Source organism: Chelonia mydas, chromosome 1 (assembly GCF_015237465.2).
Source record: "Chelonia mydas isolate rCheMyd1 chromosome 1, rCheMyd1.pri.v2, whole genome shotgun sequence".
NCBI lineage: Eukaryota > Metazoa > Chordata > Testudines > Cheloniidae > Chelonia > Chelonia mydas.
In genome coordinates this window covers 40,306,420-40,329,845 of record NC_057849.1, presented here as the reverse complement: position 1 = coordinate 40,329,845, position 23,426 = coordinate 40,306,420, and the positions used below count along the sequence as shown (strand labels likewise).

At 46.3% G+C, this 23,426-nt stretch overlaps 1 protein-coding gene across 1 annotated transcript; it reads right to left on the bottom strand.

The window, feature by feature from the left end:
- Positions 1 to 1,506: 1,506 nt before the first annotated feature.
- IL17D (interleukin 17D) lies at positions 1,507 to 19,511 on the bottom strand. Its single transcript, XM_037889672.2, has 3 exons — positions 18,840 to 19,511; positions 18,028 to 18,326; positions 1,507 to 3,030 (listed from the first exon to the last, which is right to left on the bottom strand). The coding sequence occupies exons 1-3, from the start codon at positions 18,852 to 18,854 to the stop codon at positions 2,712 to 2,714; spliced, it is 633 nt and encodes a 210-aa protein (XP_037745600.1). The 5' UTR covers positions 18,855 to 19,511; the 3' UTR covers positions 1,507 to 2,711.
- Between the last annotated feature and the right edge of the window lie 3,915 nt (positions 19,512 to 23,426).

The window sequence follows — 23,426 nt, the reverse complement described above, 5'->3', positions numbered from 1 at the left end:
TTCATTCCCTCTGAAGCACCTGGCTTTGTCCACTGTCAGCAGACAGGATACTGGGCTAGATGGACCATTGGTCTGACCCAGTGTAGCCGTTCTTATGATCCAGTTCGGTCATGGCAGTCATGGATTCTGTGAGTTCAGTGGACCTCTGTGGCTTCTTCAGCTTCAGCCCACCACAGCGGCAGAGCTGGAGCAGCTGTCAGCCCCTGCCCAAGAGTAGTGGCAGGGCCGGAGTAATGGTCCGGGACCAGAGCAGTGGCCAGTAGTCAGCCCCCACCACAGGAGCAGTGGCCTGGGGTTGCTGGATTTGCAGCAGCTGCCACCTGAGCAGCAGCCAAGGGCTGGGTCAGCCCCCAGGGTCAGAGCAGCAGCCATCAGGGCTAGAGGAGCAGTGGCCTGGGGCCAGAGCAGCCCCCAATGCCAGTGGTCAGCCCCTGCCCCAGGAGCAGTGGCCAGGGCTGGAGCAGGAGCTGGCTATCAGCCCCTGGTGGGGCTCCAACTGTTAGTCTCCCTCCGCCCAGGATATTTTTAGTAAAAGTCCAGGACAGGTTGTGGGCTTCCATGAATTTTGTTTATTGTCTGTGACCTGTCCATGACTTTTACTAAAATACCTGCGACAAAACCTTAACCTTAAACATTATACACTAAAAGACAAAAGACATTATACACTAAAAGACACGTAATGTAGCGTGACTGATTTTTAATTCGCTGCTTATTCCGCTTGTTAAATTCTGCTTTGCTCATGGTCTTTCCCATGCCTCATTACTACCCCTATGTACTGTGGGGACACAAGAAAAGGAATGTTGGTCTGGGTAGTGTCTTGATTTCTTGCCGGCATTGGAGACTCTGTCTAATATAAAGAACACCTGCATGGACCAAGTATAATTTTGAGGTTGTTGATGCAGCAAACATATTACTACACAAGTACATTCATCCTCAGCTCTTCTGTAATGGAGTGACACAGTCAGGAGCCTCCTGCTGAAAAAGCTCCGTCTTACTCTCCCTGTTGAGAGAGCCATTGTCACTGGCGAGTGCAGCTTCCTTGCTGGCTGTGGCCACACAGTGTGTGTCTGTGCTACAGAAGTCACTTGGCTGATTCAGCCTGAGTCACGGCCCCTTGAGAGGGAGACATACAGTCTTTCAAATAGCTAGGATGTGTTACCAACATATGGATACCACTGTTAGGTCCACCAACTAGTACATCAGACCTCTGCAAAAATATGAGATCTCACTGCCCTCCAGTGACTGTAGCCTGCTGGGGGTATAAGACCAAATGGTACTACATACACAGGTGCCAGAACTAGGGGTGTTCAGAGTGCTACCACGCCCCCTGGCTTGAAGTGGTTTCCATCAGATAAAGGGTTTACAATTTGGTTTAATGGTTCTCAGCAACCCCACTATACAAATTGTTCCAGAGCCACTAACTACATAATTATAAAGCTTTCATGGGTTGTTAGCCAATTATTGATAATGCACAGGAAAGACAACAACACACGTTGTACAAATAGCTGAATTTCATTAGTTCTCTTTACTATTGACTTTCCCTCAGTGGGATTTATTGTCAACATGAGAAGGCTTGCAAAGTTACAGAATACAGCTGTCATGACTAACAATTAAGAGGCTGACAAGGAATGGGGTATAATGTAGAATACTTGTGTCCCAGAGTCTGTCTCTTTATTATATATGTGTCTTTTTATTACTAGAAAGAGTTAAAACATTGAGTAGAATGTTACAAAACTGTAATATTAATTTTTCTGATATGGTTTATCAGCAGGTTTTGTATTCATAGCAGCATGGAGAATTTAGCAATAATAAAGAGAGTTTATTAACTCAGTTTATTAAAACAGGGTTCAAAAAAGAACTAGATAAGTTCATGGAGGATAGGTCCATCAATGGCTATGAGCCAGGACAGACAGGGATGGTGTCTCTAGCCTCTGTTTGCCAGAAGCTGAGAATAGGCGACAGGGTATGGATCACTTGATGATTACCTGTTCTGTTCATTCCCTCTGGGGCACCTGCATTGGCCACTGTCAGAAGACAGGACACTGGGCTAGCTGGATCTTTGGTCTGACCCAGTATGGCCATTCTTATGTTCTTATGAGTGTCTCCTTTTATTGAGTATTGTATGAATGACTTTAGCAATTCAACACAGTTGAAAAATACTAAGTAGTAAAGGTTTCCCATTTTGTAGACTCTAAATAACTATGGTTGTAGCAGCCAAGAACATCACTTGGAGTTTTACAATCTGCAATGTAACAGGAGGACCCCAGCAATCAGAATTACTGGCTTCCTTTCTACTGCTAACATGGGACATGTGGCGCAGTTAAGTGACTTTTATATAGAATTACCAAAAGGCAAACTATAAAATCATTGTAAAGTATTTGCAACCAGTAGTTTGTTATGAAAGTAGCTGGTATGTTACACGGTTATAGCCCCTTCTAAAAATTCATCCAAAATAAGCAAGGATATAATAAAATTGTGTTTAACTTTAAACAATACAAACTTAAGGAAGCTGAACTTTGAAAAGATCCTTCTTACTCAATGTGTCTTGTCTGCCATGGCTGAGTAACAATCTACTGAACACAGCCTCCCCCTTATAACTGCAACAGTTATAGTTAGACAAAATGATTTCCCCCCTATTGCTATATAACCTCCTGAGTCAGTGAAATATTAACTTGAAGCCAATGTTGTACACAGGGTTCCTTGAATGCTTCTCATTCAGATGCTGGCTTGTCATTCTGGTTTACCAACAACTTCATTTCTTGCTTATCTATGCTGGAATTGACACTGTCTGCCTCTTTTTCCTGCTCCGGTACACAAGTGCACCCCACAGGGATAGTGACGTAATCCTCTGTGTACACGTAGCGCCCCCCAGCACAAGCTGAAGTGCGGCGCAAGATGACGGTTGGCATGTACACTGGGGTGCTGCGGAAGTGGAAATTCTCCTCGCCGTAAGTCCCAGTGAGACAGCCCTGGCAGAGACAGTATGCTTCAGGAATGTACTTGGGATACCTTGTGGGATCGTAGGAAATTCTGCATGGAAGTAAATAATAAATATTCATTTCATGCTTTTATGAAAGCCACCCAGAAAACATTACAGCAAATGCTGACATCAAATCACATTCTATAATGAGTTGGGGTTTTTGCCCGGCAAACTAGCTGTAACTATTGCTGTCGTGCTGCTGCGTTGTAAAGTGGAAAGAAAAAGGGCTGGGAAGCGACTGAACGGATCAGGGTCTGGGACACGGAGATCTGACTTGCCTTATTTTCCAAAGCTGTCAGATCGAGACAGTCGGGCACGGAACTGTGTGGAATCGTGGACTCAGCACAACAGGCAGGGGTACACCAACAGGCGACTCTAACATGTTCAAATCTTCGGGCTGTCTTTCACAGGGGTTTTCTGCAGCCACAGCTTTGCGGTATAAATATCCCGAACCCTCTCCTGGAGTTAGGCACCTTAGCCAGGTCAGCTGCTTTTCATAACCAACTAGAGAGAGCCTCCCCCCGCCCCATCTCCCAGTGGTTAGGGCACTCACCCGGGCTGTGAGAGGCCTGCTGCTCTGCCTGAGTTGGCGCAGTACTTGAACCCAGGTCTCCTGCAGGGTAGGGGAGTGACCGAACCACTAGGCTATTGGGCATTCGGGGACGCTGGTGCTCAGTCGTGCCTGGTGAAGCTGTTCCCATTATTTATACAAAGGAAACGACTTCAATAGGAGAGACTGTGAAAGCTGCGCCCCAGACTGCCCAATCACTTGGTGACTAGGGCACTCTCCGGGCATGTGGAAGACTTGGGGGCAAGTCTCTGCTCCAAATCAGGCAGAGTGGAGAGCCCAGGCTCTTGGGTAGCCTATGGCATGCGCCTGCCAGTCAGCCACAGAAATTCCCAAGCTCCCAGTGTGACACTGTGGCCAAAACAGCTAATTTGACCCTGGGATGCATGAACAGGGGAATCTTGATTAAGAGCAGGGAGGTTATTTTATCTCTATGTTTGGCACTGGTCCAACTGCTGCCGAAATTCTACCTCCAGTTTTGGTGCCCACCGTTCAGGAAGGATGTTGATAAATTGGAGAGGGTTCAGAGAAGAGCCACAAGAATGATTAGAGGATTAGACAACATGCCTTAGACCTTGTCTACACTGGCAAGTTTCTGTGCAATAAAGCAGCTTTCTGCGATGTAACTCCGGACATGTACACCCTGCCAAGCCACTTAGTGCGCAGAAACTGCCGTGGCAGGGCTGTAACAATCCACCCCGACGAGAGGCATGGAGCTTTCTGCGCTGGGGCTACAGCACCGCGATGCCAGTGTAGACACCCGGGTCGATTACAGTGCTGCGACTGGCCTCCGGGAGGTGTCCCGCAATGCCTGCTCTTGCCTCTCTGGTCATCGATTTGAACACTACTGCCCTGCCCTCAGGTGACCAACTGTGAGCCCCACCCCTTAAATTCCTTGGGAATTTTGAAAGTCCCCTTCCTGTTGGCTTGGTGACACGTGCAGTGGTCTCAGCGCATCTTTCCAGATGACCATGCCTGCTCCACGCACCAGGCGATCCCCTGCTTTTAGCAATGCCGAGCTGCTGGACCTCATCAGCATTTGGGGAGAGGAGGCTGTCAAGTCCCAGCTGCGCTCCAGCTGTAGGAATTATGATACCTATGGACAGATTTCATGATGCATGACAGAAAGGGGCCATGACTGGGACACACTGCAGTGCAGGGTCAAAGTGAAGGAGCTGTGGAACGCCTACCACAAGTGCCGTGCCCATGAGCTGCCAGTTCTACAAAGAGCTGGACGCAATACTCGATGGCAACCCCACCTCCACTGCGAAGGCCACTGTGGATTCTTCCATGGCTCACATGCCAGTCGAGAGTGGACCAAGCCAGAAGGAGGAAATCTTGGACAATGATGTGGAGTGGGAGTGGGACCCAGAGGCAGAGGATGACTTGGAGGTCAGAGATGCATGCAGCCAGGAGCTCTTTTCTACCCTGGAGGAGACTAGCCAGTCACAGCTGTCGGAGCTTGGTGAAGAGCAAACAGGAGAGGAGGCCCCTGGTAAGTGACTTTGATTTTGGGAATTGCTGAAGCGAGTTGTTGGAGGCAGGAGGGTTGCAGAAAGCAGGCTTGTGTATGATGCATATACCACCACATGTCTACTCAGAGCGGCGAAACAAGGTGTTGATTGACTCCCTCACTTCACAGGAATCTGCCTCAGAGATCTCCATGAAACTCTCATGGAGATACTGGGCAACCCGCTGCTGCAGGTTCTTTGGAAGAGATGCTTTGTTTCTTGCTCCATTAAGGGTACCTTTCCTGCGCCACTCTGCCATCACAGGGTGCAGGGGTGAGGCAACTATTACTGCACACAGGCAAGCCGTGTAAAGGCCAGGGTGGAAGCCGCAGTCTTGGAAAAGACGCTCCCTTGATTTCCTGTTTACCCTCATCAGCAAGCTATCTTCCATAATGAACACAGCCTGTGGAAAATGTGGGGACGGGAATGATTATAAGGCCCCCCTGCAAAGTGCTGGCTCTCCCCAAGAGCCACATGCCCAGTGTACAGTATGGTCCTGGAACACTGATTTCCACTGTCCCAGCAGTTTCTCACCATTTTGGGGGTCTTGTGGCTCATGTATGCTTGCCTGGGGTCAGCCAGTTAGTGATAGGATGTGAATAGTGGCTGTGTTTTAAATCACTGAATCAGTGGTCTCTGTGTTGCAAACAATACTGCTTCTGTAAAATGTTGCATTTTGGCTTCACAGATATGACCTTGGAGCCCAGTCACCCTCTTTGTTATCGCCGGCTGAACGGCTGCGCAGAATTAGAAAACGGCCATGAAGACCTGAAGAGGACTTTCTGGGTGATGTCATGATGCATTCTGCGGCTGAAAACCAAGAATTGAAGGATTGGCGGGACAATGAGAAGAGGGACCGAAAGGAGAATGCAGCACGCCAGAACGAAGCCACAGAGCAGCTCTTAAACATTACGGAGTGCCAAGTGGACACGATCCAGGCTCTACTAGCACTGCAAACCAAGCAGCTCCGTGCCCGCCCTTCCCTCCCAGCCACTGTCACAAAACTCTTTTCAATGTGCCCCCTAGACACTGCCAACACAGTCTTATCAACCTCCTGGCTCCAGTCTGTACCCGTGGCATTCTACTCCCCCATCACAGTCCAGCCTGTGAACTCCCAGTACCCACTGCACTCAACACCTGTCCCTCTGCAGTTTAGCCCTGCTGAAGTATAGTACCAGCTGCACTGTACTCCAAAGGAGAATGTTGGATAGGATACCTGGACATTTACAAATCTTTAACTGTCCCGGGACCCCACCTCCTTCTGGGACCCTCCCTTCCCCCATCCCCCTCAGTGCTGATGTGTTTTTTTGTTTGTCTCTCTCCTCTGGTTGTTATTTTTTAATAAAAGAATTGTTTTGGTTTGAAAGCAATCATTATTCCATTAACTGACAGCAAACAGAATCCTGCAAAGCAACAGGCAATTTTCTTAAACCTTCACAGTGCATCGTCTGCACCAATCACAATCACCTCCTAGCATTACAAGCACTGTACTCCCGAGCATAGCCACAAATATTAGTGGCTTTCAGCTTCAAATTCTGCCTCAAGCCATCCCTGATCCTTATGGCCCTGCACTGCGCCCCTCTAATAGCTCTAGTCTGTGGCTGTTCAAACTCAGCCTCCAGGCGCCGAGCCTCTGCGGTCCAGCCCTGACTGAAGCTTTCATCCTTCCCTTCACAAATATTATTGAGCGTACAGCACATGGCTATAAGCATTGGAATATTGTCATGGTCCAGGTCCCGCCTCCCATATAGACAGCACCAGCGGGCCTTTAAATGGCCAAAAGCACACTCAACCGTCATTCTGCACTTGCTCAGTGTGTTGTTGAACCATGCCTTACTGCTGTAAAGGTGCCTCGTGTATGGCTTCATAAGCCATGACATTAAGGGATAGGCAGGGTCCCCCAGGATCACAGTGAGCATTTCGACTTCCCCTGTGGTGATCTTCTGGTCCGGAAGACCCTGCCTGAACAGGCCAGTGTTCCAAAAGATGCATGCATCATGCACCTTTCCACACCAGCCTACATTAATGTCCATGAAACACTCACGGTGATCCACAAGCACCTGGAGAACCATTCCGATTAATGTACCCCTTCTGATTAATGTACTTGGTGGCTAGGTGGTTTGGTGCCAGAATTGGAATATGCATGCCATCTATCGCCCCTCCGCAGTTAGGGAAGCCCATTTGTGCAAAGCCATCCACAATGTCACACACGTTGCCCCGAGTCACAGTCTTTTGGAGCAGGATGTGATTAATCGCCCTGCATACTTCCGTCAACACGAGTCCAACGGGTCGACTTTCCCACTCTGAACTGTTAAGCGACCGATCGGTAGCAGTCTGGAGTAGCCAGCTTCCACAGTGCAATCGCCACGTGCTTCTCCAATGGCAGGGCAGCTCTCATTCTCGTGTCCTTGCGCCGCAGGGCTGGGGCGAGCTCATCACACAGTCCCCTGAATGTGGCTTTCCTCATGCGAAAGTTCTGCAGCCATTGCTCGTCATCCCAGACGTGCATGACGATGTAATCCCACCACTCAGTGCGTGTTTCCCAAACCCAAAAGCGGCGTTCCACTGTGGTCAGCACCTCTGGGAATGCCACAAGCAATTTGTGTCGTAGCTACTACACATGGAAAGATCAATGTCAAACTCCTCTTGCCTTTGTAGATTAAGGACTAACTCCACTGCCACGCATGACGTGTTAGTGAGAACGAGCAGCATATTGGTCAGCAGTGCGGGATCCATTCCTGCAGACCGAAGAGGCAGCGCGCGCGGTACACAAACCGTTGAAAGATGGCACCAAATGCAGATGGAAGCACAGGGATTGCTGGAATGCGAAGCAATGCATCACGGAGCATTGGGACAGGACCCAGGATGCACCGTGACCCCCTCCGCCTTCCCACAACTCTTAGTGGCAGAAGAGGAAGAGGTGCTCTGTGGGATAGCTGCCCAGAGTGCACCGCTCCGAATACCGCTGCAAGTGCCGCAAGTGTGAACAGGCTATTGCACAGGCAGCTGACAGTGTGAACACACAACAGCAGTTTCCCTTCAGCTCTCTCTGAGCAGTGCTGTAACTGCTGGTGCTGTAACTCTGGCAGTGTAAACATACCCTAAGATTGGTTTCAGAGTAGCAGCCGTGTTAGTCTGTGTCCTCAAAAAGAACAGGAGTACTTGTGGCACCTTAGAGACTAACAAATTGATTAGAGCATAAGCTTTCGTGGGCTACAGCTCACTTCATCGGATGCATAGAATGGAACAAATAGTAAGATATATATATACAGATAAGTTGGAAGTTACCATACTAACTGTGAGAGGCTAATTAGTTAAGATGCGCTATTATCAGCAGGAGAAAAAAACTTTTGTAGTGATAATCAAGATGCCATATGTATATCTTACTATATGTTCCATTCTATGCATCCGATGAAGTGAGCTGTAGCCCACGAACGCTTATGCTCTAATCAATTTGTTAGTCTCTAAGGTGCCACAAGTACTCCTGTTCTTTATACCCTAAGATTGAGCTCCTTGAGTCAATCACTATATTTAGCTTAACAAAGAAAAGTTTAATGTATGACGTCATTAGTCTGTAAGTATCTACATGGGGAACAAATATGTGATAATGGGTCCTCCATCTAGCAGAGAAAGGTATAACACTATCCAAAGCTAGACCAATTCAGACTGGAAATAAGGCACACATTTTCAGCGGTGAGAGTAATTAACCATTGGAACATTTTACCATGAGTCATGGTGGATTCTCCATTACTGACAATTTTTAACTCAAGATTGGATGTTTTCTAAAAGATCTGTGCTAGGAATCACTTTGGGAAGTTCTATGACCTGTGTTATATAGGAGGTCAGACTAGATAATCACAGTGATCCCTTCTTGACTTGGAATTTATGAATCTATGAATAAGAACTTAGCAAGAGTCAAAGACGGGTAGGATGTTTATTCAGATAATAAGAATGTCCAGTTATAATAGTTAATGGTAAAAATAAAGTATTGGAAGGGAGGTAAAATCTCATGCTTCAGGATTTAAGCCAATCTCTAACTAAAAGGGATCATGATTAGACTTTCATGGAGGGCAGGTTACCTGACATCTGCCTACTCTGGGGTTCTTGTCCCTTTGTCTGAAATACCTGGTGTTGGCCACTGTTGGAGAAAGGGTGCAAAACTAGATGGACCACGAATCTGATCCAGTCTGGAAACTCCTGTGTTCCTATAAGAGAGTTAAAATTTCCCTCTTCATTGAAAAGAATGAAGACATTTACTCATGTGTGATGCAAACTAATCAGGTAACTCATTACCTCTTTACATTCTCTAAATTAACTAGTTGTAAGCTGACATGCTAGACTTCATACTGGTTTCCTGAACTACATTTCCAGGGAATGCCACAGGCCTAGGATCAAGGGTTACACCCACTTCCCAGATATAAAAGCCCCAGCCTGTTGGTGTATCCTTATTTTAAGGAGCATGCTGTTGTGGGTAGACTGCAGGGATCCCCCTCAGTCAGAAACACAACTGATTTCAACAGCCCCATAATAAGGTACATTTTGGCAATTGATGCATAGTTTGGGTTATACCATATGGTATGTTGTTGTCTCTTAAGTGTTAGCTTTTCCCCACAGAACATGAATAACTCCTTTAATCTCAAATGTCAACAACATTACAGGCCTTTTGCAACCTTCCTCTTTCTCCACTATGCCTGCTCTCTTTCTCTGGGTAATATCTGTGTATTTCAAGATTACCACAAGTAAGATCACCATGAAATAAAAAGATTTGGAGCCAGCAAAATGGGGATGATGAATAATCTTCATCTCCTCCATTGATATATTTAAAACCTTCACCTCACACTGAACTGTGACCAGTAATTTCTGTCACGCACCTCTGCCACTTGATTTAGGTTGTTATTGGATCCCATGAAAGCACTTCCAGACTGGCTAATAGAGGCTTCTTGCCCCATGCAAAGTTATGAGTTTTTAGTTGTTTTTTACCTTCACTGATCCACCCTGATCTTTCCCCAAAAATATCCTCTAAGCAGAGGGGTATATATTCTAAATTTCATGAGGCGGGGGAGGGGCACTGGGGAAAGCTAGATTGGGGATCAAAATGGGTGTTGTATGGAAAACGTCTTACAATCTGAACTGTGGGGTTGCTATCCTAGCTCCATAATAATAAAAGGCATGGAAAAAATCCGAGCTGATTCTGAGCCAAAGCCTGGATCCGAATTCTGGAAAGGTTTTGGAGCCAGACCAGAACTTCACAGCTGGTTTCTCTCCATAAAATGGGCTGAAGCTAAATTCTGGACCCCAGTATCCCTGAACTTTCAATCTGGATCCAAGTTTCTGAGGCTTCAGCCCAAATCTTAATAGGAAACCTTTACTGTAAAGCCTCATTGTCTTTCTGTGCTATGCCTCCTTTGGTTTGAATTGCTCAGAGATTGCCAGGGCTGCTGTCATGAAAAGTCTGTCCGTTTTAATATCTTCCTTTCATACAATCTGTGCCACTGCACACTTGTTCCTGTACTCATGTGTAGAACATGAATGTTCATGCACAGGGTCCAGGTACATCCTCAACTGTGGCAAATCAGTGTAGCTCCATCGCTCATAGGATTTCAATTCATAACAAACTTGTTTCTTTCCCTAGAAAAGGACTAAAAATGTTTTATTTGTTTATAAGAAGTATCAGTACAGAATAGGTTAGGGGAATGCTCTAATTTCACATGAATGCTTTCCCACATGTGACTAAAGATGTGACCACGTAATCAGTGTGTTATTGGTGGTTAATGCTAACTGGCCTTTAGACAGCAGTCCAAACATAGAGAAATGATCTCCTGGCAGTCAGCTGTACACAGATGCTGTGTTTAATGTTTGTTCTAAATAAATTTAAATTCCCAACTGAACTGAAGTGGATGGTGAAATGTGACTAGTTTTTGGCTTTACTCTTTCTTGTGACCCTGTTGAGTGGTTTGAGAACTCCCAGTGAAAAGCAAACTTCCTGCTGTTTGTTTAGTATGATTGCAAGCTTTGAAAGGCCACTTTGTCAGAAGCGGCAACACTTGCAAAGCATTGACTTGTCTAAAGATCTGGTTGTCCTATAGTGCTGTGCTTGTAGGTGATCTTCAAAATCATACTTTATCACTTATATTGCACTTCACAATTTCCGAGTGCTTTACATGCACTCGGTCAGATTCAGTGCTGGGATGAGGACTTGCGGGATTGCAAAGTCAGTGTCAGTGTGTCCATTTACACCATCAGTGAGTTGGCCCAATATATATGTAAAACAAATTAAGTGTAAAGTGAGTTAACGAAAGAACCATAGCAACACCTCCAGTAGAGAAAGAGGTACCTCTCCATAACAAAACTGGCAGCATTGAAATCTCCCTCATGTAAATTGTTCAGAATGTTCAGTAATGGGAGGATGCTCTGCATTCTAGAACCCTGATAAGGTCCAGCTGATCATTACACAGATGCATTAAAATAAGGATCTGATTAATAGCAGATTTGTGTTCTGCTGCACCTCTGTGCTATTCCACTGTATTGTACAATAATGCTGAACTCTGTAAAATGTCCTGGATATGGTGCTTGAAAAAGTCAATGGAAGTTTACTCACAAGAAAAATACCTTCCCTTATATAATTTTTTAAAAAGTATTGCAGTTTTTTAAGCCAGCCTGAGCGTTAGCAAAGATGAAGATCGATTTCCTCCTGTAATTCTTTACTAGAATTTTAAATACATGAGCACTAAAACTGGCATTTTTATAGAGAGAAAAACAAAACAAACACACTAACAAAATTAAAGTCATTGACTTTAATTTAGTGACTTAAGTTTACTGGCTCTTTATAGATCTGCAAAGTAACAGAGTGATATGGGTAATTAAATTTCATACTACAGGTCGTATACTGATCTTCTTTGGCCAGCAGGATGGGATTTCAATATCAGGCAGATGTACTTTATGCATTCCCCCTCCAACAACCTCCCCCTGAAGCACCACGGGTTAGGTACTGCCAGCAGCGAGATCCTGGACCAGATGGGCCTATGGCCTGATCCATATGGCAACTCGTGTGTTTCTGAGCGGTAGCAAGCCAAAAATGATGTAAGTCTTGATGTTTGTATAAGCAAATGAAGGGCCAAAGGATAGGAAAGCAGTAATAAGTGCAGAACAAAGACAACGGAAGAGGCTGCAGACGGATCGTGCATGCATCCTTCCAGCCTAAGTCGATTGCTTTGAAAATATATCTGTGTAGCTAGATATAGAATTACACACTTGGATGAGGGGATATGGTAGGTGAACGTCAGACACTAGGATTTCAGTGCAGCATTTGATTCTTTCTCAGGAACTCTTATATGACAAATCCCAGGTGGTCTGGCTTGGAATGCTGTCATATGAACTGAGAGATTAAACAAGGAACTGTGATAAATGGCAGTGTGCTGAGCTGGGGGCAGGTGCCCTGGGAGGTACTGCAGGGCTTGGAGGTAGGCTGGGACTGACTTAACCTCTCAATTATTAATGATGGGGGATAGAATTAATGATGGGGGTATAAACAGGATGTTCATAATGAAATCTGCAGATGCTGCTGCATGGGGAGCTGTTGCAAATGTCAAATGAAGACAGAGAAATAATACCAAAGATCCCAGACAGATTAAAATCAGGGGCAGAAACATAAATTTGGGAAAAACTAAGCTAATGCACCTGGAAAGAAAAAAAAAATCTACAATGAAGCTCTTGAACGGCAAAGAGAAAACTGGAGAGCACTAAGGCTGTGGACTTCTGGGTGATACTGTGTTTGTGGTATAATCTGAGGGCTTTTAGACTGCATGTTCAGTGCTTTCATGTCATGGAGTAGGGGAAGGGACAATCCCTCTGCATGCAGCATCAGTGTGATCACACCTCGAACTCTGCACTCACTTCAGGGCACCCTGCCAGCAGAAAAACACTGGCAACTTAGCAGAAATTCAGAACAGAGCAACAAATGATGGTCAGAGAGGTGGCGGGCAGTGGCTTGCAAGGAAAGTTAGAGAGAAGCTTGGCTAAGAGACTGCTAAAGTGTGGATGATCATTGTCTACAATGACTCAAAGAATGAAAACATCAAGGAGGGAGAGGAAATATTTAGGGTGGCACTTGTGAAGCTAGTTAACCACTGCAACAATTTACCCAGGGGTGTGGTGGATTCTTCATCACTTGAAATCTTTAAATCAAGACTGCATATCCTTTTAAAAGATATGCTATTGCTCAAACAGTTACAGGCTGGATTCAGACACTACGGGGTTAAATTCTATGGCCTGTGATACACAGGAGGCCAGACTAGATGAGCTAATAATCCCTTCTGGCCTCAGACATCTATAAAATCATAGGCTGACATTAAGAATTTACAGTACCATAGACAGTAGAGGACAAGAGAATACATGTTTTAAATAAGATAATACATTTTTATTGTTTGTCTTATGATGGCTCCTGGAGCCCCATTATTGTAATGATCTAATAAAAGTCTGAATATCAGGCAAATTTTCCTGCCAATTAGATCTATTTTTAGGCAGTGAACGCTAGGTCTCTGCATCACTGGGCCAGGATTCCCCTCCAATCATGTATTACTTTCAAACATTCTTTTGCCTTCATTATGAGCTCCAACTGAAAATTTAAACTAAAAATAAAAAAACAGTCCTTATAAAACATGGGGAGCTTCTCTGTTATTCAACACTTTCTCCCAAGCTGCCCCTCAAGCTTGGGAGGAGCTGCCCATGAACATCCCCAAAGCCACCTCATTGTCTTCCTTCAAAACCCTCCTCAGAATTCTCCTTTGCCATGATGTCGACAAAAAGTGTGAGGCCAATGACATGCAGAGACCACTGCCCCTCACACTAACCAGTACTGTCTCACTGTTTCCTTGTGCTCCCTGTCTGACTGTATCCATCTGTTGTCCCTTGTCTTATACCAAGAATAGCTTGTAATTTCTTGGGGGCAGGGAGTGTCTTTTTGTTCTGTGTTTGTACAGTGCCTAGCACACTGGGGTCCTGGCCCCAGACTGGGGCTCCTAGGTGACACAGTAATACAATACTGTAAATAAATATTAAAAGTCTAGGGTTACTTGAATGGCTAGAGAGAGGTTGGGGCTGTCTGACTGGCATAGTTTGAGATGTCTGGAGGAGAGTGCAGTGGATTTATGGCTTTCTGATCCCCCTTTTCCTAAGACTGGCCCCATTCCTGTGATTGGTGCCGGGTGGACAGATTGCTGTGCCTGTGCTGAGCTCCACTGAAGTCAAAGAAGTCTGCCCACGCAGCTACGATGGCAGAATTGAGGCCTTGCTTTGTTGTTCTTATCCCAGGTAGACCAACATCCTTAGAGGACCAATATATGGCAGAACAAATGAGTATGAGTTAGTTAAGTTATTGGTATGTGCTATTCTCAGCATTTCAACATATTTGGGGTTTCTGTGAATTTTTTATGTAGCTATAAAAAAAATCCTCAATGTTTACAAGAAAATGTAATATTCCTAAATATATTAGTTTGTCTATAAAGGCCTCATTGAGCAAATGAACTGTTTTTATCTCACATAGGATTATTTTTTGAGCTAAAAGCAAGCAGGGAACATGCCACAAAGTAAATATTTATTGGAGGTCCCTAATGAAGTGGTATTTTTATCTTCAAGACTGCTGCACGACTGTGACTTTGTCCTTCACTCAGGGCATCATAAAGGGAGCACATATGAAATTTAAAGAGAAATACAAGGTCTTTTGGGTTTGGGCTTGTTTTTAACTCTCTGTTGTTCACAATCTCCTTTTAGAAGATTGAAAATAAAGGACCGAGTCCTCCATTCCTTCTTCAGGCACAACACCCAGATAAGTACAGAGGGCAGGATCATGGCTCGTTTTTAATGCTTTAAAAAACTCTCATTTTATTTTACTTCCTTGTGTGTGGCCTGGCATCCCGAGAGAGAGGAGCCAACCCCTGGGGACAGTGTTTGCAGTGAGGAATGTGAAGGAACCTCCTTGGAACATCATAACTGTAAACATAGCACATGTTGCACTCAGATGCATTTTAGATCCCAGGACAGTGGTCTGGCTTAAGGACACTAACTGCTATGAAATCCATGGCTTTCATTGTTATGCTGTCTCCATGCACACTCCTTCGCTACTATTTATTTTTAAATATTTTCGTTACTCAACAGGATTATCACCCATAGCCCCGTGGGGGTTTCTAACCTAAATCAAGGCATTGTGAAAGCACAGGGCCTCCTGCCTCCTCATCCTGATCTTTTCTGGATTTCTCAAAATCGCTGAGTTTCAGTGGGGAAACCCCTTCTGTCAGAGTTAGAGTGGCTGCCCCAAAAGGAAAGCTCAGGTGGCATTACCAACCCCTACACAGGAGTAATCTACACAGAGGACAATGTGGACCTAAATTTCAGATTCCAGGCTGTCTTCAGGACCAGCAGTTAGGAAAAACACCTTTTTATTTCTGAGTTTCAGCTATGGTATGGAAAACCTTGAGAGCCAAACATGAAGCCCTATGGTTTTGCTGATACTGAGGGCTTGTCTTCACTACGGGCTAAATCGGCACTGCTGCAATCGATGCAGCGGCGTCAATTTAGCAGGTCTGGTGAAGACGCAATAAGTAGATGGGAGAGTGCTCTCCTGTTGACTTCAGCACTCCACCTCCTTGAGAGGCGGAAGCTGTGTCAACAGGGGAGCGTCTCCCGCCGGCATAGTGCGGTGTAGTCAATCTAAGCTATGTCGACTTCAGTTACATAACTTATGTACCTTAACTAGCATAACTTAGATCGACTGACCTTGTTAGTGTAGACAAGGCCTAACTCACCATTCAGAGTATAACTGCACTTTAGGACATGGTAGCTTTTCTTTATTTAGTTACAGATTTTTTTAAGTTCACAGTAATGTCTCTCTCTCTGAGGAAATCATCTAAAATATTAATGGTTCCCACCATTGTTGGTGTTCTGCTCCTGCTTTCTTCATAGTTTATTTTCTCTGCTAAAGGCCAAATGCCTCCTAAATGTTTAACTTTACCTTGGATTGGATTTCCTTTATTTATTTTCAGTGAAATTTTAGGTAATCGAGTCATGTTTCCACCCATATTTCTCTCATGCACGAATCTGTTATTTCCTGCTGTAACTGAAAAAATAAATGTACTGAAAATTCAGAGCTCTTCACTGAAGAGGTTACTGTCCCTTAGTTCCTGTAGTTATATCAGATTCCTGCACTGTTGTGGGCTCTGACAGCCAGTCAGATGCTTTCTTTCAAAAGGTGCAATTTATTAAACAGTAAAGATTGTGGAATTCGTAACCAATGTTCCCTTTCCAAACAGCATCTATATCATGTCCCATCTGGTATTAAGCTTCATTTCAATGAGAAGTGTAAAAGTACCCCTAAACTACAGGCTGACTTGACCAATTGTGGGTGTGTACCTCCATGGAACAGTTGCAAAATCATGGGGGATTCTTGGATGCAGTTTTATAGGAGGGAGTTGATTCTGCATGGGGCAGTGTGCACCATGTGCCACCTTTCGGATGGTGGTGAAAAACTTTCTAGTTAAGAAAAAAGCTTAATGTCAACTCCATTTTCTTGTTCACTTCTCTTTTTAGCCTGTTTTATGCATTTCTCTGGCAGCTTTATATTTTTACCTCACACTGCACTATTTTCTAGCATATTTTAACTCTTGAAAGCCCTTTGTTTTTTTCTAATATCTTTTAACCACTGTGCTCCCCAAGATGATTCCTCACACCTCAAGATCAATGCTCCTGAACCCAGCCTTCGGTCCTTCACTTAGTTCTTCTGTCACTGCAGCGCAGCAGGCCAGGCCATTCACATGCAATTGAGGCATCAAAGGAAAGTCAAAGTGACTCCTGGGGTAGTGAGTGGGCTTCAGCCTTTTTCTTGGGAGGAACAAGGGAACTTGACATTACAGTATTGTCAATGTTAGGGGTAAAATCCTGGCCCCATTGAAGCCCATGGCAAAGTGCCCATAGGGCCAGGATTTCACTCCAAGAGTTTAAACTCTCGTGTGTTCCAGCATCACTAGTCCATGTGCACATTATTGTGAGACATTCTCTTAGCACAGGGGTGGCCAAACTGTGGCTCCGGAGCCACATGTGGCTCTTCAGAAGTTAATATGCGGCTCCTTGTATAGACACCGACTCTGGGGCTGGAGCTACAGGAGCCAACTTTCCAGTGTGCCGGGGGGTGCTCCCTGCTCAACCCCTGGCTCTCCCACAGGCCCTCCCCCAACTCCACCCATTCCTGCCCCCTCCCCTGAGCCTGCAGTGCCCTTGCTCCTCCTTCCCTGCCCCCCCCCCGAGCCTCCTGCACGCCACGAAACAGCTGATCAGGAGGTGAAGGGGGAGGAAGGGAGGGAGAGGGGCTGATTGACAGAGCTGCCGGTGGGTGGGAGGCCCTGGGAGCAGGGTGGGGGAGCTGATGGGGGGGCTGCAGACATATTACTGTGGCTCTTTGGCAATGCACATTGGTAAATTCAGGCTCCTTCTCAGGCTCAGGTTGGTCACCTGTGTCTCAGAGACTCTGATGCTCAACACACCTCTGTATCAGGAGGCTTGTCTGAATGGAGCTAGGTCCTTACATGAAAAGTAGAATCATGCCACAAAGTTACAGAAAACCTTTTTGCATATTAATTAAGGGATCTCAGGTTTTCAGAAGCATAAATTTTAAGCCCAGAAGTGACCATTATGATCATCTAGTCTGACCTCCTCCATATTATGAACCATAGAGCCTTACCTCAGCAGTTTCTGCATAACTTCCTACTGGGCTAGAGCTTATCTCTCAGAAGGATATCCTGTCTTGATTCCAACCTTCCTTCTCAACCCACCTTTGTTGTGCCCTGTGCCAGGGGAACAGCTCTGGTCTGACAAGAAACAGCCCGTGAAGAAGACAACAGCAGGTGGTGGCCCCAATAATCCCCACCCTTGGCTTGTGCCACCCTTGGGAGTGTAGCAAAGTAAATAAGGGCGCTAGTCACCTGTAAGACCAGGGGGAGACGCTGTGCAGGTTGATAGGGAGGCGGTACTTTTTCTCACTGGCTGCTCTGCCCCCTGCCGGACAGCTCACGTTATGGTCTTTCTCCAGCGGTTCCAGCTGCAGGGTGTGGTGGAAGGCGCTGAGCATGCCGGCTGTGAGCCTCCCATACAGCTGCTCCAGCAACTCCTCCGGCCGGTCGGCGCAGGTTCGAGTCCGCGCGGGGCGCCTGTTCATCTTGAAGGCCTCGGATGCGGGGCGACCCAGCCCAGCAATGAGAAGAGCTGCCAGCAGCACCCAGCCCTATAACAACACAGCGAGAAACGACGCTTCCTCGTGGGCTGCTGCCTGCTGCCCTGCCCGCCTCTGCCCGGCGGCCGCCGCTGTAAGCCAGGGAGACACGGGACGGGGGGCTGGCGCAGGGCGACTCGTGGGAGTTGGGGCACGTCGCTGTCCCCGAATGCCGCGCAGCCCGCCCTCCTCCAGCCCGCAGAGCTGGGTCGCTGAGCTTTCCTAGCGGGGCCCGCACTGCACAGATCCCTCCGCTGCCCTGGCACCCAGCGAGAGCGCAGCTCTGCCTCCAGGTCCTCCCGCCGGTTCCAGCCCATCCCAGCCGTCTGGAAACGCATCTGCCCCCCCGGTAACTCTGGCTCTGAATCAGCCCGCGCCAAACGGGAACGAGCCCCAAGGCATCAGCTGGCAAAAGATTGTCCGGGGGGAGGAGTGATCGGAAGACAGAGAACAACAAGTGTCTGCCCGATCGTCTGCTTTCCCTGGCACCCTACAACGGAGCTGTTGTCCCCCCCCAGCCCTTACCTGGCCTCGCTGCATGGTGGGACTGGCTCCCAGGCGAGCCCGGCCGCGGGAGCTGACAGCGCCGGGGTGTCAGAGACCCGGCCTCGCGCCGTGGAGCAGCTGGAGCGAATGTTGGACAAGCGCCCCGCGTCTCGCTGCGGCGCCCCGGGCCCCGGGTGCCAAGAACATTGTAGACGCTCACAGCGGAGGCGAATTTTCAAAGCCTCGAGCTCGCCTGTCCCGGCGTATGGGGTGGGGGTGGGGGTGGTCAATGAGCCCGTGTCCGAATATGGCAAGCGCCCAAGGACGCTGCGCTGAGCTGTGCCAGGAGAAGGGAACAGCTGGATCTACCCGGATCCTGCCAGATGCTGCCCGTGTCAAAACCCAAGCCCCCTCAATTGTACCGTCAAAATAGAGACTCGGCTTAATTGCTCCTGATGCTCCCGCGTCCCGGTGCATCCGGAGCATGAGCACTGCAAAAACCGGGATCCGGCACCTGGCTGCTGCTGGATCCCGCCATATTTTGGGCCCTAACCTGCAAATTCAGCTGCTCCTACTGCACCAAGGAAACAGGCGCGAGCGCCACAAAAGTTCAGTGATGGCCCCTGGATCCAGAGGGATTTGGCGCTTTTGGGCCCCAAATCGCAATCTGTACAATGGCCATGGAAAACAAACCGAGCCACTCCTACTTCACCTGAAAAACCTGCGCGCGGCTGCATCATGGTGCACCATACATGTAGGCACCATGGATCCTGCTGATGCCAGCATTCAGCTGAAACGTGTTTAAAATTAATTTAAAGAGGTCTCAGTCCCCGACACTGCTTTGAAAAGTTCACTCAAGACAAGAGCCAGCTACTGTAGCTACCACACCTAATGTGATCAGTCCCTCTGCAAAATGTAAGTGTGGTGGTTTGCAATTTAGCTGTATCTAGAAAGGTCAAGATAGGAGCTCTGGGCTGCTATAGCCTCCCTGGAACACAGTAGCTTGGAATAGAGTCCTTTAATGTACAAGATCCCGGTCTAACCAGATGGAAACACTTTGTGGGCCTAAATGGAAAAATAGGTACAGCCCTCCTGGATCCAGGCCCATATGTGGGCTTTTTAAGTGTGCCAGGAGGAGCATTTCATATGGGGCCAGGAGCTGCTGCACTTGGTCTCTATGTAGTAGAATTTAGAGGTTTGTGGCCCCAAAAATTCTGCATTTGGCATGGTCCAGGTGTCCCATATGTTTGTGCATTGATCTTACATGGGGTTGTGCCAGAAGCTTCGCTTACAGTTATCTATTTTGATGGTAAAATTTGGGGGGATTGCTGCCCCCAAATAATAGGGTCCAGGTGCTGGCTAGGTGTCTTTGCAGAACTGCTGAAGAGGGGTGAATTACGTGGGGTCTGGATTTTTTTTTTCAGTGAATTTGGAGCAGTTGCACTTCTGTGTAGCTGAGATTGGAATTTATAAAACTATCTTGTGTTGTGTTGCTGTACTACGTTGCTGAATAGTCTGGATTTTTGATGCACTAAGGGCTGCTTCATTGTTCTTGCATTTAGACTGTAGAATTGGGGGACACAGCGTTGAAACTTGGCAGAATACGTGCAGTATCCAATATGTTTTACCAGTCCTTTTGGGCTGAGAGGCATCAGCATCCAGATTTTCCCAGGGAAGCAGAAGTGGCTATGTTCACTTTCTATTGATTTTGCCTTGGGATGCAAAATTGCCAACAGGGGTGTTGCAGTGCACATGCTCCAAGTTCCAGAACATGTATGTGTACCGGGAGCAGCAAGGCTAATTCTCTCTTTGGGTATTTAAATTTGGGGGCTTGAGGCTGAAAATATGGCTGGATCTAGGTTTTTGTAACCCTCCTGCACTAGCCTCCATGGAGGTCAGGATTGTTTTGGTGCAGTGCCTTTAGAATTGCACTTTATTTGGTTGGTATAATTTGGGAAGTTGGGCCAAAGAATGGCAGGATTCAGACAGTTCCAGCTTCTATCTTTTCCCAAAAAGATCACCAGAAAAGCACCTGGAATTGCTTTCAGTCTACATTCATGTGGGAGAAATGAAAGGAACAGGTAGTTTATACACGTGCAGCTCTATGGGTCAGAATAAAACAATTGTGACACTGCTGCCTTCAGAGTATGGATGGTGGAGTTTCTAAGCAATGAGTACAAGCCTGATTGCACATGGCTGGAATAATTCTTAGAGACCATAGACTAGGATCAGCACTTCAGAGCCAAACACCTTAGGACTGGATCTGAGCTTTGTTGCTTGCCCTTGTCTCTAATGGATTGTAACAAACCCTGGATCTATTCTATAGGCGTTGTTATACCGTACTAATTACTGTAGTCTCCTGCACAGACAAGATTTACCCTTATTGGAGGGAGTTCCCTTGTGCCAGAGGAGCGAAGTTGTTACCAGAGTCTTCATCCTGGAGCTTTAGCTGATCTTTTAGATACCATGGAGTCTCTTTTAGACAAGGACTGAGACTTTGAACTTGATTTGACATTCTGTGGGAAGCCAGTGTAGAGAGCAGAGGACAGGTTTGAGGTACGACCTGTTGCCAATGTGGCTGAGGGGAAGTGCTGCAGTGTTCAATATTATTGACATTTCCTCAGTGCTGAAGGTTTCATGCCCAGGTATATTGAATTGCTGTAATCCGGCTGAGAGGTGACCAAAGCTTGAATAACTGAGGCCAGTTCATTGTCCACCAGGATGGGACAGAGTCTCCTTGGTAACCAGAGACGATAGAAAGCATTGCTTGCAGATACTGCTATGTGAAAGCTTAGTTTCAATGAGGCGTGTAAGAGTGCTCCTAAACTACAGGCTGATTTGACCAATTGTGGGGGTGTACCTGCAACCAAAGAAGACTGCCTCATAGTTGCAAATCTTCAAAATACTTTCCTCTGACCACCAGCATCAGCTCTATCTTGCCCATTTTCCGCTTCAGCCAGCTGTTCTTTACTGATGAGCTGATCACATCCAAAAAAGATGTACAGGTGAGTCGCATCATATGCGCATTTAACTTATGCAAATTTAACTATACGCGCTCGGCAAAAAAAAAAGAAAAACAACAAGATACCTGTAAAATAGTGCGGGCGATTCCACCCACCATTCCATTCAATGAGCGTATGCCCCGGAGTGAGCGTGAGATGGGAGACGTGAATCTGATGTTCCCTCAGTCGGTCTCAGTTCCCGTGTGCCTCTCATAGTGTGAGCATCTTGCCATGCTGAGTGTGATTTTAGTGTTTAAAGATACGTATTTTTCATACATGGCCCCTAAATGCAAGCCAACTACTTCATCTGGTACTCAACCGAAGAAACAGCGAGCTGCTCCAACGCTGGAGGGAAAACTGGCTGTGTTGGACTTATTGAAAGATGGCATGTTGGTCTCCAACGTGGCGCATAAATATGGCTGCAACGAATCTAGCATCTGTGCCATCAAGATTCGAGAGAGAGAAATTCATCAAGCCATGGCATCAAGTGCTCCAATAACTGCTAAAGTGATGAGCCAGGTGTGTCATAAGACTTTAGTGAAGACTGAAAAGGCATTAAACTTATGGCTGGAAGACATGAACCGTAAACGTGTGCCTATTGATGGCAACATGTTGCGAGAAAAGGCTCTTAGCCTCTACGCGCTGTTCAAACCTCCCGCCGAAGAGGGACAGCCTTCTGATGAGAAGGAATTCAAAGCCAGCCAAAGTTGGCTTAACAGTTTTAGGAACCGCTTCAACCTCAAAAACGTGCAGACTACTGGTGAAGCTGCATCTGCCAATGAAGAATGATTTAATTTTTGAATACGATCCCTCTATGGAACGAAGCCTCAAAATCAGAAGTAGTATTACGGACGATTTGAGACTGTATCAAGAAATGTTTGAGCAGCTCAAGAGACAACTGCGACAGTTGCCCATCACCATGTTTTTCAAGGAAAAACAACCAGCAGCAGATCAGCCTACGTAATCAACTTCTCAAGCTGAACCAGAGCCAACTACTTGGTCTATGACTCGCTCTCCGTCACCTCCATCTCCTGGATTGACATCAAGCCCTGACGACCCCCTGTAATTAAAAATACTGTACTGTAAAATTATATTTTGCATATGTACTCTATTATATACTGTACATTACTATATACATTATACATTTATACATATTACTGTACAGGGTTGTATACACAAAACCATGTACAGTATACTGTACTTCATGGGCGATTTAAGGGATTTTCAAGGGTAATTTTGACTCTACGCAATTTTAGCCGTACACGCTGACTTTAGAACCTAACCCCTGTGTAAGATGCGACTCCACTATACTGGCATTAGAAAAGGTTCAGAAAAGGGCAACTAAAATGATTAGGGGTTTGGAATGGGTCTCATATGAGGAGAGATTAAAGAGGCTAGGACTTTTCAGTTTGGAAAAGAGGAGACTAGGGGGGGAATATGATAGAGGTATATAAAATCATGAGTGGTGTGGAGAAAGTGAATAAGGAAAAGTTATTTACTTGTTCCCATAATAAGAACTAGGGGCCACCAAATGAAATTAATGGGCAGCAGGTTTAAAACAAATAAAAGGAAGTTCTTCACACAGTGCACAGTCAGCCTGAGGAGGTTATGAAGGCTAGGACTA